The following is a 15,336-nucleotide window of genomic DNA, read 5'->3' as shown; positions in this document are numbered from 1 at the left end:
TGTATTTCGGCTATGTGAATTGCTGACCCGTTAAGTATCTCTGTGTGTGAAACAAGATTTTAAGAATGGCATGTTGTTAAAGTGTCAAAGAGGCTGTTTGGCTTGCTGAGGCAAGACTTCTTCGTGATCCATTGAGCCGGATGATGAAACCGCAGACTAGGAGCGGCCGCCGAGACCACATAACACCAGTCCTGAAAGACCTGCATTGGCTCCCAGGACGTTTCCAAGCACAATTCAAAGTGTTGGTGCTGACCTTGAAAGCCCTAAATGGCCTCAAAGGCCCAGTAGACCTGAAGGAGCGTCTCCACCCCCATCGTTCTACCTGGACACTCAGGTCCAGATCCGAGGGCCTTCTCGGTGGTGGCGCCTACCCTGTGGAATGCCCTCCCATCGAATGTCAAGGAAATAAACAACTATCTGACTTTCAGAAGACATCTGAAGGCAGTGTTTAGGGAAGTTTTTAATGCTGGATGTTTTATCATGTTTTTAATAGTCTGTTGGGAACCGCCCAGAATGGCTGGGGAAACCCAGCCAGATGGGCAGGGAATTAATAATAAAATTACTGTTGTTATTATTATGAATCAAAAGCAGAACCAGATAAAGGAGAAGGGAGATCCATTGAACCATGGAACTTTAGGGCTGGATGTCCCACAAGAGTCAACTAGTCCAACCCCACCTCTCTGAAATGCGGGGATCACAGATAAACAGTCCCTGACAGGTGGCCAACGAACCTCAGCTCTTGACTTATGGAAGTCCCCAAGAAGACACCTTTCGCCAACTTCATGCCCTCCAGCTGTTTTGCACTTGCAACTCCCAGCCGGAGGGCACCAGGTTGGCAAAGGGTGTCCTAAGAACGGCCCCACAGACTCCAGGAGACGTTTTGCGGCCAAAAAGAGTCACGCCTCTCCTTCTTTCACGTTGAAGGGGTGGAGTGGAACCGTTCTCCCGGACGCCACACCTGCCGAAATTCCTTCTCCCGTGTCACAAACATCGATGGGCTTCCACCCGCTGCCATGCAGCAATCTCAACTGAACTCGATGCAGCGTTAACCTGCGGAACTCACTCCCACAGGAGACAATGGTGGCTGCTAAGCTAAGTTGGCTTTCAAAGAGAACTGGACAGATTTGTGGACAGGCGTTACAGGGGGCCAGTTGCCACGGTGCGTGAGGGTTTTCCATTGGGGCAGTGATGCTGGACTGTTGTTGTTGTTTAGTTGTTTAGTCGTGTCCGACTCTTTGTGACCCCTTGGACCAGAGCACACCAGGCCCTCCTGTCTTCACTGCCTCCCGCAGTTTGGGCAAACTCATGCTGGTAGCTTCGAGAACACTGTCCCACCATCTCGTCCTCTGTCGTCCCCTTCTCCTTGCGCCCTCCATCTTTCCCAACATCAGGGTCTCTTCCAGGGAGTCTTCTCTTCTCATGAGGTGGCCAAAGTATTGGAGCCTCAGCTTCAGGATCTGTCCTTCCAGTGAGCACTCAGGGCTGATTTCCTTCAGAATGGAGAGGTTTGATCTTCTTGCAGTCCATGGGACTCTCAAGAGTCTCCTCCAGCACCAGAATTCAAAAGCATCCATTCTTCGGCGATCAGCCTTCTTGATGGTCCAGCTCTCACTTCCATACATCACTACTGGGAAAACCATCGCTTTAACCATACGGACCTTTGTTGGCAAGGTGATGTCTCTGCTTTTTAAGATGCTGTCTAGGTTTGTCATCGCCTTTCTCCCAAGAAGCAGGCGTCTCTTAATTTTGTGGCTGCTGTCACCATCTGCAGTGATCATGGAGCCCAAGAAGGTAAATTCTCTCACTGCCTCCATTGCTTCCCCTGGATGGGTCCAATTTGGCCGGATCCTGCAGCCAAGCTCTCCTTAGGCTCCTGCCTCTCTCGGCTCACCACCACTGCTTGTGCATTCTCCTGAAGGGCCCCAACCCCAACACTGGGGTCAGGATCGCCTTCGCTGCTGCCACATCACCCGTCATCAGCTGTCAGGTTAGACCACTTTGCCCAAACTTATTGGACTCAGCAGAGTGGAATTCTGCAAAATATATTTGTTCTCGGGGTGGGGTTGAAAGAAACCATTTGGAATTTATTGGTTTCCTGGAAATGTCTAGACTTGTCTGTACTCGCTCAGTTTGCATACAGAAGCAGAGAACCGTAGAGTTGGCAAGGGCACCCCAGGGGTCATCCAGACCAACCCGCCGCAATGCAGGAATCTTGGCTAAAGCGTCCATGGCAGACGGCCACCCAACCTCTGCTTAGAAACCTCCAAGGAAAGAGAGTATGCCGCCATTTGATGAAGACTGTTCCCCCTTTTGAACCGCTCTTGCCGTCAGAGAGGGGCTCTGTGCCAGAGTGGGGGGCTGGTAGCTAGAAGGACAAAAGCCAGGGCTGTGTGGGGTAAGTTGGAAGCGGAGAGAATAATTGGGTGCCCTCTTCCCATCTTGGATCAAATCTACACTTCCAGGTGCCATAAGAAAGCGGCAGAGATAGCGCAGGATAGTGCGCACCCCGGAAATGATCTCTTTCAGCTTCTGCCTTCTGGAAGAAGGTCCAGGGTTATAAAGACCAGGGCTAGCCGCCTGAGGAACAGTTTCTATCCAAAGGCGATTTTGGTTTTAAATGCAGTGTAAGGTAGTCTCTCTCTAGGGACGCAGGTGGTGCTGTGGGTTAAACCACAGAGCCTAGGACTTGCCCATCAGAAGGTCGGCGGTTCGAATCCCCATGACGGGGTGAGCTCCCGTTGCTCGGTCCCTGCTCCTGCCAACCTAGCAGTTCGAAAGCACAAAAGTGCAAGTAGATAAATAGGTACTGCTCCGGCAGGAAGGTAAACGGCGTTTCCATGCGCTGCTCTGGTTCGCCAGAAGCGGCTTAGTCATGCTGGCCACATGAAGCTGTACGCTGGCTCCCTCGGCCAATAAAGCGAGATGAGCGCCACAACCCCAGAGTCGGTCACGACTGGACCTAAGGGTCAGGGGTCCCTTTACCCTTTACTTTTAACCAGGCTGGGATGGCTGGGATAGCAGGCTTGTTGGTTTTTGAATGTCTGGTGTAGATTTTTTCAATTTTGTTGTTCTGTATGGAACAATGACAATAAAGATTATCGTATCGTACTGTAAGCAGGAGGGACGCGGGTGGCGCTGTGGGTAAAAGCCTCAGCGCCTAGGGCTTGCCGATCGAAAGGTCGGCGGTTCGAATCCCCGCGACGGGGTGCGCTCCCGTTGCTCGGTCCCAGCGCCTGCCAACCTAGCAGTTCGAAAGCACCCCCGGGTGCAAGTAGATAAATAGGGACTGCTTACTAGCGGGAAGGTAAACGGCGTTTCCGTGTGCGGCTCTGGCTCGCCAGAGCAGCGATGTCACGCTGGCCACGTGACCCGGAAGTGTCTCCGGACAGCGCTGGCCCCCGGCCTCTTGAGTGAGATGGGCGCACAACCCCAGAGTCTGTCAAGACTGGCCCGTACAGGCAGGGGTACCTTTACCTTTTATTGTAAGCAGGTGTCAGGCTGGGAAGCCGAGCGACAGAGCCATGCCTGATTTCTGCTGGGATGCAAGACTGTGGCTATGGGAGAAGCAGGGCCGTCTTGGGGTGTGAATGCTGTGAGCCCCTCCAATGTAGGTTCAGGTTGTTATACAGTGGTACCTCAAGTTACAGACGCTTCAGGTCACATACGTTTCAGGTTACAGACTCCGCTAACCCAGACGTAGTGCTTCAGGTTAAGAACTTTGCTTCAGGATGAGAACAGAAATCGTGCTCTGGCAGCACGGCAGCAGCAGGAGGCCCCATTAGCTAAAGTGGTGCTTCAGGTTAAGAACAGTTTCAGGTTAAGAACGGACCTCCAGAACGAATTAAATACTTAACCCGAGGTGCCACTGTATATGTATGCAAATAAATCGTTTATCCCAGGGTCAGCAACCTTTTTCAGCCATGGGCTGATCCACCGTCCCTCAGACCATGTGGTGGGGTCGATTTTATTTTGGGAAAAAATAATGAATGAATTTCTATGCCCCATGAATAACCCAGAGATGCATTTTAAATAAAAGCACAAATTCTACTCATGTAAAACCACACAGACCGTCCGCAGGCTGGATTGAGAAGGCGATTGGGCCGCATCCGGCCCCCAGGCCTTAGGTTGCCGACCCCTGGTTTATCCTAAAGACATCAATGTCTCCGCTGTCTGTCCCTCTTTCCCTGGAAACTGAACCCTGGCTAAGTACCAAAAACCCTTGGAGTCTTGCACCTCTCAGAGACTGGGATGGCTCAATGCACTCAAGAGATATGTATCTTCCCATATGCATAAAAATGTAATGCTGTCGTCACGCTGCAGTCAGCGCAGTCGCCAGTTAGGCCACGCGTGGAAATACCAACCTTCCCCTTGTAACATTACTATTCTCCAGGTGTATTCCTCCTCATTTTACACAGGGCAAAGGGAGAATGGATTCAGGGCATCTATTTCGTGCCTGAAGATTGAGGAAAAGTCCAGTTTCGTGTCACCCACGAGCGACAGGATCAGACAAATCGTTTCTGGAGCTGTCTACGGCAGCCTCCCCCAACATGCTGCAATGTTTCAAGCTGTGCGCAGGCGCCACCTGTGCACATACGCACTGTTCCCAGGGGAGGTGGGAATGCGCTTTGCACGTGGGGTGTGCAGGCAAAACTTTGTCCAATCTAGTCTGCGTAGGTAGGACACTGAGGTCCAGCTCCGAGGGCCTTCTGGCGGTTCCCTCACTGTGAGAAGCTAAGCTACAGGGAACCAGGCAGGGCCTTCTCGGTGGTGGCACCCGCCCTGTGGGAACACCCTCCCTTCAGATGTCAAGAAAATAAACAACTATCTGACTTTTAGAAGACATCTGAAGGCAGCCCTGTACAGGGAAGTTTTTAATGTGTGACATTTTAATGTATTTTTAATCTTTGTCAGAAGCCGCCCAGAGTGGCTGGGGAACCAACGGCCATGCGGATCCTTCCTAACGTCTGAGGTTGGCACGGCGAGCCTCTGCGAGACGTCCGATGCCCCTGGGAGCAGACTGTCCAGCTCGGGTACGCGAGAGAGGCTGGAGCCCCCACTGCCTTCTGACCCAGGGGCTCGGGCACAGACGCATAGCTGTCAACTTACAGATTTGAAAATAAGGGACCAGCAGCCTCGCAAATAAGGGATCAGCAGCCAAAATAAGGGATTTTAGTCAACCACCTGAAATACAAAGTTTAAAAGGACCAGATAATTTTGGAGAGCAGCACCGGTTTTTAGCCCTTCGTTTCCAAAGGTTGCTGTTCAAGCAGATGAAACGCTGTAATTAAATAACTACAAGCAGCAACCACTTTTCACGCAAAACGAAGTCCAAGCTACGAAGATGGTACCCCAGGCAGAGATGCTCAGTTCCGCGGCCGCAAGGAGGATGGCGGTGGAAGGGCCCGAGGCTCCGCCAGTCCCTGCGGGGAAGGGCTCCCGGGGGCCGAGGCTGGTGAGAGGAGGCCGGAGGGGGGCAGGCCGGGCAACCAAGCAACACAGTTGGAGCCTCCCTGGCCGGCAGGGAGGGAGGGAGGGAGAGGAGCTGCTTCCTTTGAAACCTGGGAAATTTAAGGGACATCATCAAAAAGCGACAGCAGCGGGACACAGCGCTGGGATAAGGGACTGTCCCTCCAAAGAAGGGACAGTTGACAGCTATGCACAGACGGGCGGCCGCCACTCAGCTGACCCAGAGCTTCTGCCACACCTCCTCCATCCTTTCCATCGAGCTCCCGTGCACCGTCAGGGAGTCCCGGTACAACGCAATGTCGTCCTTGGGGATGCCCCACACTTTGAAGCGCTTGTCGTGTCGGTGGGGGATCCCGGCAGCCAGAGTTAGGAACGCCATGTAGACGTCGTCGAGGGGGAAGACCGGGAGCTCCAGGGACGCCTGATGTAGGGCAGGGATCAGGGGGCCGGGTACTATGAAGCCCCCACCGGAGGCAAAGTTGGGGTAGTATCGCTGCGAGTAGAGGGCAGTGGAGACGGCGTACTTCCCTGTTCTCATCACAGCTGAGTGGCGCTGGATGTTCCCATGGATGAAGCGGGAGGCGTTGGGGATCTGAGCGAGGTACGCGGTCAGCGCCGGCAGGTTCACAAAAAGGTCATCGTCCCCTGGAAAACAACAGTGCTTTCGTATAATAATAATAATAATAATAATAATAATAATAATAATATCTGTGGCGTCCTGCCTCATGGGAACCCACCTACATTCCGGGATCAAATCAGAAACCGGCTTCTCTTAATAATAATAATAATAATAATAATAATAATAATAATAATAATAATATATTATTTATACCCCGCCCATCTGGCTGAGTTTCCCCAGCCACTCTGGGCGGCTCCCAATCGAGTGTTAAAAACAATACAGCATTAAATATTAACTGGGTGACCTCAGCCATTCTGGGCGGCCTTCCAACAAATTAAAACAAAAGAAGACGTCAAGCTTTCAAAACTTCTTGTACAGGGCTGCCTTCAGATGTCTTCTAAAAGCCAGATAGTTGTTTATTTCCTTGACATCTGGTGGGAGGGTGTTCCACAGGGCGGATGCCACCACTGAGAAAGCCCTCTGCCTGGTTCCCTTTAACTTGGCTTCTCACAGGGAGGGAACCGCCAGAAGGCCCTCGGAGCTGGACCTCCGTGTCCGGGTAGAACGATGGGGGTGGAGATGCTCCTTCAGGTCTACTGGGCCTTTGAGGCCGTTTACGGCTTTCAAGGTCTTTGAAACACTTTGAATTGTGCTCAGAAACGTCCTGGGAGCCAAAGAAGTTCTCTCAGGACCGGTGTTATGTGGTCCCAGCAGCCGCCCCCAGTCACCAGTCTAGCTACCGCATTCTGGATTAATTGCAGTTTCTGGGTCACCTTCAAAGGTAGCCCCAAGTAGAGCGCATGGCAGTAGTCCAAGCGGGAGAGAACCAGAGCATGCACCACTCTGGCCAGACAGTCTGCGGGCAGATAGGGTCTCATCCTGTGCACCAGATGAAGCTGGTAGACAGCCGCCCTGGACACAGAACTGACCTGCGCCTCCAGGGACAGCGGTGAGTCCAAAATGACTCCCAGGCTGTGCGCCTGGTCCTTCAGGGGCACAGTTACCCCATTCAGGACCAGGGAGTCCTCCACACCTGCCCACCCCCTGTCCCCCAAAACAGTACTTCTGTCTTGTCAGGATTCAACCTCAATCTGTTAGCCGCCATCCATCCTCCAACCGCCTCCAGACACTCACACAGGACCTTCACTGGTTCTGATTTAAAGGAGAGGTAGAGCTGGGTATCATCCGCATATTGATGGACACCCAGCCGAAACCCCCTGATGATCTCTCTCAGCGGCTGCATGTAGATGTTGAAAAGCATGGGGGAGAGGAGGGAACCCTGAGGCACCCCACAAGTGAGAGCCCAGGGGTCTGAACACTCATCCCCCACCACCACTTTCTGAACATGGCCCGGGGGAAGGAGCAGAACCACTGTATGACAGTGCCCCCAGCTCCCAGCCCCTCTAGACGGAGGGGTCCCCCCCCTCCACTTTTTCCAGGCCCCAGTGCCATCCTGATGGTCAAATGCAGGTAAAAGCAAATCTATGCGCCACATTGTGTTTTGACATTCAAAGTAATGTTCAAGGTCCCATAAGCACATCCCACAAACACAGGGCGATATCTCATTTTCAATGGCATGATATATCGCCAGCTAAACATGGCGTCACGCCAATATACCACAATGCCTGACATAAGGATGGAGCTATGTAGGCACTGAGGTCCAGCGCCGAGGGCCTTCTGGCGGTTCCCTCCCTGCGAGAAGCCAAGTTACAGGGAACCAGGCAGAGGGCCTTCTCGGTGGTGGCACCCGCCCTGTGGAACGCCCTCCCTTCAGATGTGAAGGAAATAAACAACTATCTGACTTTTAGAAGACATCTGAAGGCAGCCCTGATTAGGGAAGTTTTTAATGTTTGATGTTTTATCGTGTTTTTAATGTTCTGTTGGGAGCGACCCAGAGTGGCTGGGGGAACCCAGCCAGATGGGCGGGGAATTAATAATAAATTATATTATTATTATTATTATTATTATCATTTTGCTGGCTTCATGGTTTTTCCCACATTGCAGTTTTTGAATAACACCCCCCCACACCCCATAATTTGCAATCATTCTTGGTCACCCACCCCTGCCCACCTTCCAGCTTGTCAACATCCTTCTTAAATTGTGCTGCCCAGAACTGGACGCAGTATTCCAAGTTGGGTCTGACCAAGGCAGAATACAGCGGCACTATGACTTCCCGTGATCTGAACACTATACAGTGGTACCTCGGGTTAAGAACTTAATTCGTTCCAGAGGTCTATTCCTAACCTAAAACTGTTCTTAACCTGAAGCACCACTTTAGCTAATGGGGCCTCCTGCTGCCGCTGCACGATTTCTGTTCTCATCCTGAACCAAAGTTCTTAACCTGAGGTACTATTTCTGGGTTAGCGGAGTCTGTAACCTGCAGCATCTGTAACCCGAGGTACCGCTGTATTTCTGTTGATGCAGCCTAGGATAGCATTAGCCTTTTTTGCTGCTGCATCACGCTGCTGGCTCACATTCAGCTTGACCCCTAGATTCTCTTCCCATGTGCTGCTAGTAAGCCAGCTGGTCCCTATCCTATCTTCGTGCAACGGCTTCTTCCTGCCTAAGAGCCAGGCCTCCTTCTTGGCACACCTGCCCTGCACCTTTGGCCCCCAGCAAGCCCGTGACATACCGTATTTTTTGCTCTATAAGACTCACTGTTTCCCTCCTAAAAAGTAAGGGGAAATGTGTGTGCGTCTTATGGAGCGAATGCAGGCTGCACAGCTATCCCAGAAGCCAGAACAGCAAGAGGGATTGCTGCTTTCACTGCACAGCGATCCCTCTTGCTGTTCTGGCTTCTGAGATTCGGAATATTTTTTGTCTTGTTTCCCTCCTCCAAAAACTAGGTGCGTCTTGTGGTCTGGTGCGTCTTATAGAGCGAAAAATACGGTTCAGAATATTTTTTCCCTTGTTTTCCTCCTCCAAAAACTAGGTGCGTCTTGTGGTCTGGTGCGTCTTATAGAGCGAAAAATATGGTACCTTTGAAGATGTAGGCCACACCTGGGCAGCTGCTATGCACCCACTGCAGGAAACATCGTTCCTTCAGGGACAGGTTGTGGTGCGACTCCATGAAATCCCACAACAGGATGTCCCCAAACTCCTCGTTCTCCTCCGTCGCCAGGTTCATCTGTTTCTGGCTGGGCGACACAGCCATCAGGAACACATGTCGGACCCGGAACCCCCCCATCTCCCCCGGCCGCGCCCAGGTGCGCCGCAGGGCCGCCCTCCTTGCGCTGGACCCCGGGTGGGACTTGATGGCCAGGAGGAGCAGCGGGGCGGCAGAGGCCTCTGGGCACCAGTCTTGCTGGCAGGTGAGCTCCCGGCACCGATATTGCTGCAGGTGTGGGAAGAGGTCATTGTAGATGCCCGGGTCGAGGCGGTAGGTATAGGTGCCGTCGCTCAGGGTGGTGGCGTTGGCCAGCGGTGGGGGCTGGAAGGTGGTGCAGCAGGCACAGGGCGAGGGCACCCACTGGGGCACCATGCGGGCAAGCTGCCAGTGCAAGGCAGCGATGGTCAGGAAGCTCCCAAGAATCACGAGACAGAGTATGTGGGTCTTTCGCATCCTGAGGCGGGGGAAACCTGTCTGGAAAAAGGAGGAGGCAGCAGCGGGTCAGCTGGGGGGACTGAGGGTGCTCTTGCGCCCCTGAAGGAACCGGGCCCAATCCCAGACCCCATTTCCCAGGGAAGTCACTGCGAGAACCCAAGTTACAGGGAACCAGGCAGAGGGCCTTCTCGGTGGTGGCACCCACCCTGTGGAACGCCCTCCCACCAGATGTCAAAGAGATAAACAACTATCTGACTTTTAGAAGACATCTGAAGGCAGCCCTGTTTAGGGAAGCTTTTAATGTTTAATAGGTTACTGTATTTTAGTGTTCTGTTGGAAGCCGCCCAGAGTAGCTGGAGAAACCCAGCCAGATGGGCGGGGTATAAATAATAAATTATTATTATTATTATTATTATTATTATTATTATTATTATTATTTAGAGAAGCCGGTTTCTGATTTGATCCCGGAATGTCCCTGAAGTTTAGGTGGGTTCCCACAAGGCAGGACGCAGAGATAACAGCGAGAACCTAGTAAATATACAGACTATTTGAAAAGTAATTGTAATGAACCAATTACTCTAGTAGGACTGCAAGAAGTTTTGTAAGGAGAATGATATGAAATATCACAAGAAAGACTATGAGGAGAATTACTAGTTAATGATAATTACGAGTAATAGAGAAGTTATTGCAAGAATATATTGCAAGAAAGACTATGAGGAGAATTATAAGTTAATGATAATTAAGAGCGATAGAGACGTTAAGAAATGCAGAATAAGCGATGAAGAACGAAAACTCATCAGAGGTGTTGACGGAAGTCTAAAACATCGTATAAGAGAAGAAGTTACGTTATATGATTGTTGGAAATGATATGTTAAAAAAACTAATAAAAATTTATATAAAAAAATAGAATATGTATTTTTTCACTCGTTGTAAATCACCTGTCCCTTTCGCGCTCTGCCCTGCTTCGTGCGGTGCAGGGTTGAACTGCGGGACTCCCTGCCACAGTATGCTGACCTGAGTGGCTGCAAAAGAGGTTTGGGCGAATTCCCGGAGGAAGAGAGGGCCATCGCCTCCACAGTCGGAGGAAGCAATGCTTTTCTGGAATGCCAATTTCTGGAAATCGCGAGAAGGGAGGATTCCTTAAATGGAGGCCCATTAAGGAGCTGCGATGGACTCAGGCCAGTTATTCCTGCTTTTATCGTTATTATATATTTATTTATACCCTGAATTTCCCCCCTGACAGGAGGGCGTCTTACAGACGCAAACAGGAACACGCTAAAAATATGGGGGTAAATCTGTCATGAAAAAACAATTAAACATTGATAGGATTAAAACCAGTGCGCTTTTTTTTTTCTTTTAAAAGAAATGTTTAGGGGGACTCTCATTTATTCCTGCTCCTATTGAAATACTGCCCCTCAGTGAATAGAATAGAATTTTATTATTACGGTCACAGACCAGTTCCGGCTCACTTACAATATCAGGAAAATCATAAAACACAACAGGAATGCATTGAATTGCAGGTGGGTATAACAGAGACAATTCAGATATAGCGGCAGTTAAAAAAATATACTGAATCTTGATCACTAAAATATAACCTGAAATTGTCATTTAAAACCTTAATCGTTTTAGTAGTACAGCTTGTTCCCTAAGTTTTATGGCAGTCGCACAGAATTTGGCCACCCTGAGCGTGATCTCTAGATCCTTGTCCTCTACCAGGAGTTTTAGACATTCGAAGTTCAGACCCATTTGGAGATTTTTGTATAAGAGGAGTGATAAATACCGATCGTATATCCCCGTAGAAACGGCACCCCTCAATGAGGCCAAACTTAGATTCGAAAAATGTTTAGGGGTATGCGTTCCCCCCCGAAAAAAGCACCGATTAAAACTATAATAAATTCTGTTTAAAACATACCGCTAATTACAGTAAAAGTAGACCACCAAAAAGATGCCTGCAGTCAGGATTTGAACACAAGACCGCTCTCCCCTCCTGAGTTTTCCAGCAACGGGCATTCAGAAGCATCCTGGCTAGTAGCCGTCGATAGCCCTCTCCCCCTCCATGAATTTGTCCAGTCCTCTTTCAAAGCCATCTAAGTTCGTGGCCCTCATGTGGCAGGGAGTTCCGCAGTCTAATTACGTGCCGAGGAGCCGAGGTTTTGCTTTGACTCTGTCTTATTTACCTGGGGAACCCCTCACCGTGCAGAGTTCAAAAGCAGAGCAGACCTCTCCTTCATGTTTTATCAGAGGCCGGGTGGCCTCCCGTCAGGGATTCTCCAGCTGCGATCCCCGCATTGCAGTGGGTCAGGCTGGATGACCCCCAGGGGTCCCTTGCAAGCCTACAATTCTGTGAAAGTTGGAGCTTACCGGCCTAGTTGTGTTTTCGAGGAGAGACCTTGAGGAGGAAGCAGATGTTCTCTTCGCTGCCGTCCGTTTTTGACTGAAAGGATGTAGCGGGAGGGAGAACAATGACTATTCATCACGGCACGATCTCATTGCGAGAAAGAAAGTAAATCTCAAAGAGGCAGGAAGTCTCAGTGCCTGCGGTTGGACCAGTCTAACGACTGCGGATATTACGATCTACGCACAGCAAAGCAAGATGCCGTTTCTTCTGTGCAATTTAGGCGCCTTGGACAAACTCTACCTGGAATCCTGTGTCTCGTTCTGGGCACCCCAGTTTAAGAAGGAGATCGACAAGCTGGAAAGTGTGCAGAGGAGGTTCGACCGAGATGATAAAAGGGTCTGGAAACCAAGCCCTATGAGGAACGGTCAAAGGAGCCGGGTTTATTTCGCCTCGACAAGAGGAGATGGTATCCGAAAGGCTTTCTCGTGGAAGACGGAGCAAACCCGAACCAACGGATTCAAATCGCAAGAAAGGAAATTCCGCCTGAACATCAGGAAGAACTTTCTGGTGGCAAGAGCTGTTTCCCGGGAGTAGAAGGAAGCAGTGGTGCGTCCGCTCTTAAAGAAAACATCCCTAGATCCTTTAAAGGTAAAGGGACCCCTGACCATGAGGTCCAGTCGTGGCCGACTCTGGGGTTGTGGTGCTCATCTCGCTTTACTGGCCGAGGGAGCCGGCGTACAGCTTCCAGGTCATGTGGCCAGCATGACTAAGCCGCTTCTGGCGAACCAGAGCAGCGCACGGAAACGCCGTTTACCTTCCCGCTGGAGTGGTACCTATTGATCTACTTGCACTGCTGTGCTTTTGAACTGCTAGGTTGGCAGGAGCAGGGACCGAGCAACGGGAGCTCACCCTGTTGCGGGGATTTGAACCGCCGACCTTCCGATCAGTAAGTCCTACGCTCTGTGGTTTAACCCACAGCGCCACCCGCATCCCTTAGATCTATCCAATTACCGCCCGGTTTTGAATCTTCCGTACCGGGGTAAGGTAATTGAGAGAGCAGCTGCCAAACAGCTAGGTAGGTTTCCGGATGAAACATCGACTCAGTCTGGACCCATTTCAGTCCGGCTTTCGCCCTGGTTACGGGACCGAGATGGCTTTGGTCGCCCTAACAGATGATCTCCGTAGACAGTTGGATCGAGGTGGGTCGGGACTGCTGATTCTCTTAGATCTGCCAGCAGCCTTTGACACGGTCAATCACAAACTTTTGGGCCAACACCTTCCTGACGTAGGGATTCAGGGCACAGTCCAACAACGGCTGTGCTCTTTTATCTCTGGTCGGGGACAGAGAGTGGCGCGAGGGAGTTGTCGCCGCGGCACTCCTTGGTGTGTGGAGTCCCGCAGGGCGCAATCCTTTCCCCGATGCTTTTTAATATCTTTATTGATGCTTTTGAATTCTGGTGCTGGAGGAGACTCTTGAGAGTCCCACGGACTCCATTCTGAAGGAAATCAGCCCTGAGTGCTCACTGGAAGGACAGATCCTGAAGCTGAGGCTCCAAGACTTTGGCCACCTCATGAGAAGAGAAGACTCCCTGGAAAAGACCCTGATGTTGGGAAAGATGGAGGGCGCAAGGAGAAGGGGACGACGGAGGACGAGATGGTGGGACAGTGTTCTTGAAGCTACAAACATGAGTTTGACCAAACTGCGGGAGGCAGTGGAAGACAGGAGTGCCTGGCGTGCTCTGGTCCAGGGGGTCACCAAGAGGCGGACACGACTAAACGACTAAACAACAACATATGCCCGCTTGCCCAGATTGTCAGGAGCTTTGGGCTAGGTTGTCATTAATATGCCGATGACACCCAACTCTGTCTGTTGATGGATGGCTGCCCTGACTCGGCCCCGGACACACTGACCAGGTGCTTGGAAGCTGTGGCTGGATGGCTGCGTGGGAACCGGTTGAAGTTAAATCCTTCGAAGACAGAGGTCCTCCGGCTGGGTCGGGACGACATGGGATTGGGGGACCAACTCTCATCTCTCGCGGGGGCTCAATTAGTGCCAGCGCCTTCTGTCAAGAGCTTGGGTGCAACCTTCGACGCCTCCCTTTCTACAGAGGCACAGGTTGCAGCCGCAGCAAAGGCGGCATTTTTCCATCTCCGCCGTATCAAGCAGTTGGTCCCTTACTTTTCTCGCCCTGACCTGGCCACAGTGATCCATGCGACCGTCACCTCCAGGCTTGATTACTGTAATTTGCTCTACGCGGGGCTGCCCTTGAAGCTGTCCCAGAAACTCCAGCGGGTGCAAAATGCCGCAGCGAGACTCCTTACGGGGTCCTCGCCACGGGATCACATTCATCCAGTGCTTTACCAGTTGCACTGGCTCCCGGTGGAGTACAGGGTCAGGTTTAAGGTACTGGGTTTAACCTTTAAAGCCCTATACGGCCCAGGACCCGCATACCTACGGGACCGCCTCTCCCGGTACGCCCCACAGAGGACCTTAAGGTCCACAAATAACAACACCTTGGAGGTCCCAAGTCGCAAGGAGGTTAGATTGGTCTCAACTAGGACCAGGGCCTTTTCAGCACTGGCCCCGACTTGGTGAAACGCTGTCCCAAGAGACTAAGGCCCTGCGGGACTTGACATCTTTCCGCAGGGCCTGCAAGACAGAGCTGTTCCGCCTGGCCTTTGGTTTTGACTCAGTCTGACCCTTATGTTTCCCTCCCCTTATGGTCTTGACTTTTAAAAGGAGGCTGCATTTTAAATTGCATTTTAACCTGTATTTTAAATTGGGGTTTTGTTTTTCTGCCGTCGTCGTCCCCCCCCCCAGCCCATTATGTTTTCATTGTAATTTTACTGGTGTTAGCCGCCCAGAGCCCAGCTTTGGCCAGGGAGGGCGGGGTATAAATAACATTTATTATTAGCTGGGATTCCTGCATTGCAGAGGGGGTTGGGATGGATGACCCTTAGGGGTCCCTTTAGGCGCTGCAATTTTAGGATTCTACTCACGGCGAGTCGAAGGGGTGAGCCTGGCTGCCGTCTTCCTCCTTTCCTTCCTCTGTCTTGGCGTCCCCCTTGTAGAAGAGGAAGGGAGGGGGGAAGGGGGGGCAAGAGAACAAGGGTGAGTTGCCTCGGCTGCCCGCTCCTGGGTTTGGCGCCACCTCCTGTTGCCCTCCTAGCCTTCTGCCCTACCAGTCCCAGGCGAGGGGGTCCACCAGGCCTGTCTGCTACTGCTTGCAGGCACCCAACTTTCCTGGAAAGCACAGCAGAAGCCGCACCTAATCCTTTTGCAAATACGGAGCCTTCTTAGCCTTATCTCTTCGCTAAAATCAACTCAATAAGATTCTGGAAAGGGTCCAAGCAAGCGAGCTGTAATGC

At 51.4% G+C, this 15,336-nt stretch overlaps 1 protein-coding gene across 2 annotated transcripts; it reads right to left on the bottom strand.

Annotated features, from left to right (window-relative positions):
• Nucleotides 1–5,566: 5,566 nt before the first annotated feature.
• On the bottom strand, nucleotides 5,567–15,336 carry LOC128399586 (N-acetyllactosaminide beta-1,3-N-acetylglucosaminyltransferase 4-like). 2 transcript variants are annotated; one of them, XM_053361193.1, is made up of 3 exons: nucleotides 14,968–15,336; nucleotides 9,065–9,664; nucleotides 5,567–6,111 (listed from the first exon to the last, which is right to left on the bottom strand). In XM_053361193.1, exons 2-3 carry the CDS (start codon nucleotides 9,645–9,647, stop codon nucleotides 5,678–5,680), a joined length of 1,017 nt encoding a protein of 338 aa, XP_053217168.1. In that variant the 5' UTR covers nucleotides 9,648–9,664; nucleotides 14,968–15,336; the 3' UTR covers nucleotides 5,567–5,677. The 2 variants fall into 2 exon arrangements, with proteins under 2 accessions (XP_053217168.1, XP_053217169.1); XM_053361194.1 differs by lacking the exon at nucleotides 14,968–15,336 and adding an exon at nucleotides 11,991–12,318.

Source organism: Podarcis raffonei, chromosome 13 (assembly GCF_027172205.1).
Source record: "Podarcis raffonei isolate rPodRaf1 chromosome 13, rPodRaf1.pri, whole genome shotgun sequence".
NCBI classification, from domain to species: Eukaryota; Metazoa; Chordata; class Lepidosauria; order Squamata; family Lacertidae; genus Podarcis; species Podarcis raffonei.
Note: the sequence above shows the minus strand (reverse complement) of the source record. Positions and strands in the feature narration are given on the sequence as shown.

Coding starts and splice junctions, on each gene's coding strand:
- LOC128399586 (XM_053361193.1), bottom strand. CDS start 9,647: ATGCGAAAGACCCACATACTCTGTCTCGTGATTCTTGGGAGCTTCCTG. Junction 6,112..9,064: donor TGTGGCCTACATCTTCAAAG/GTACCATATTTT, acceptor GTTGTTTTCCAG/GGGACGATGACCTTTTTGTG.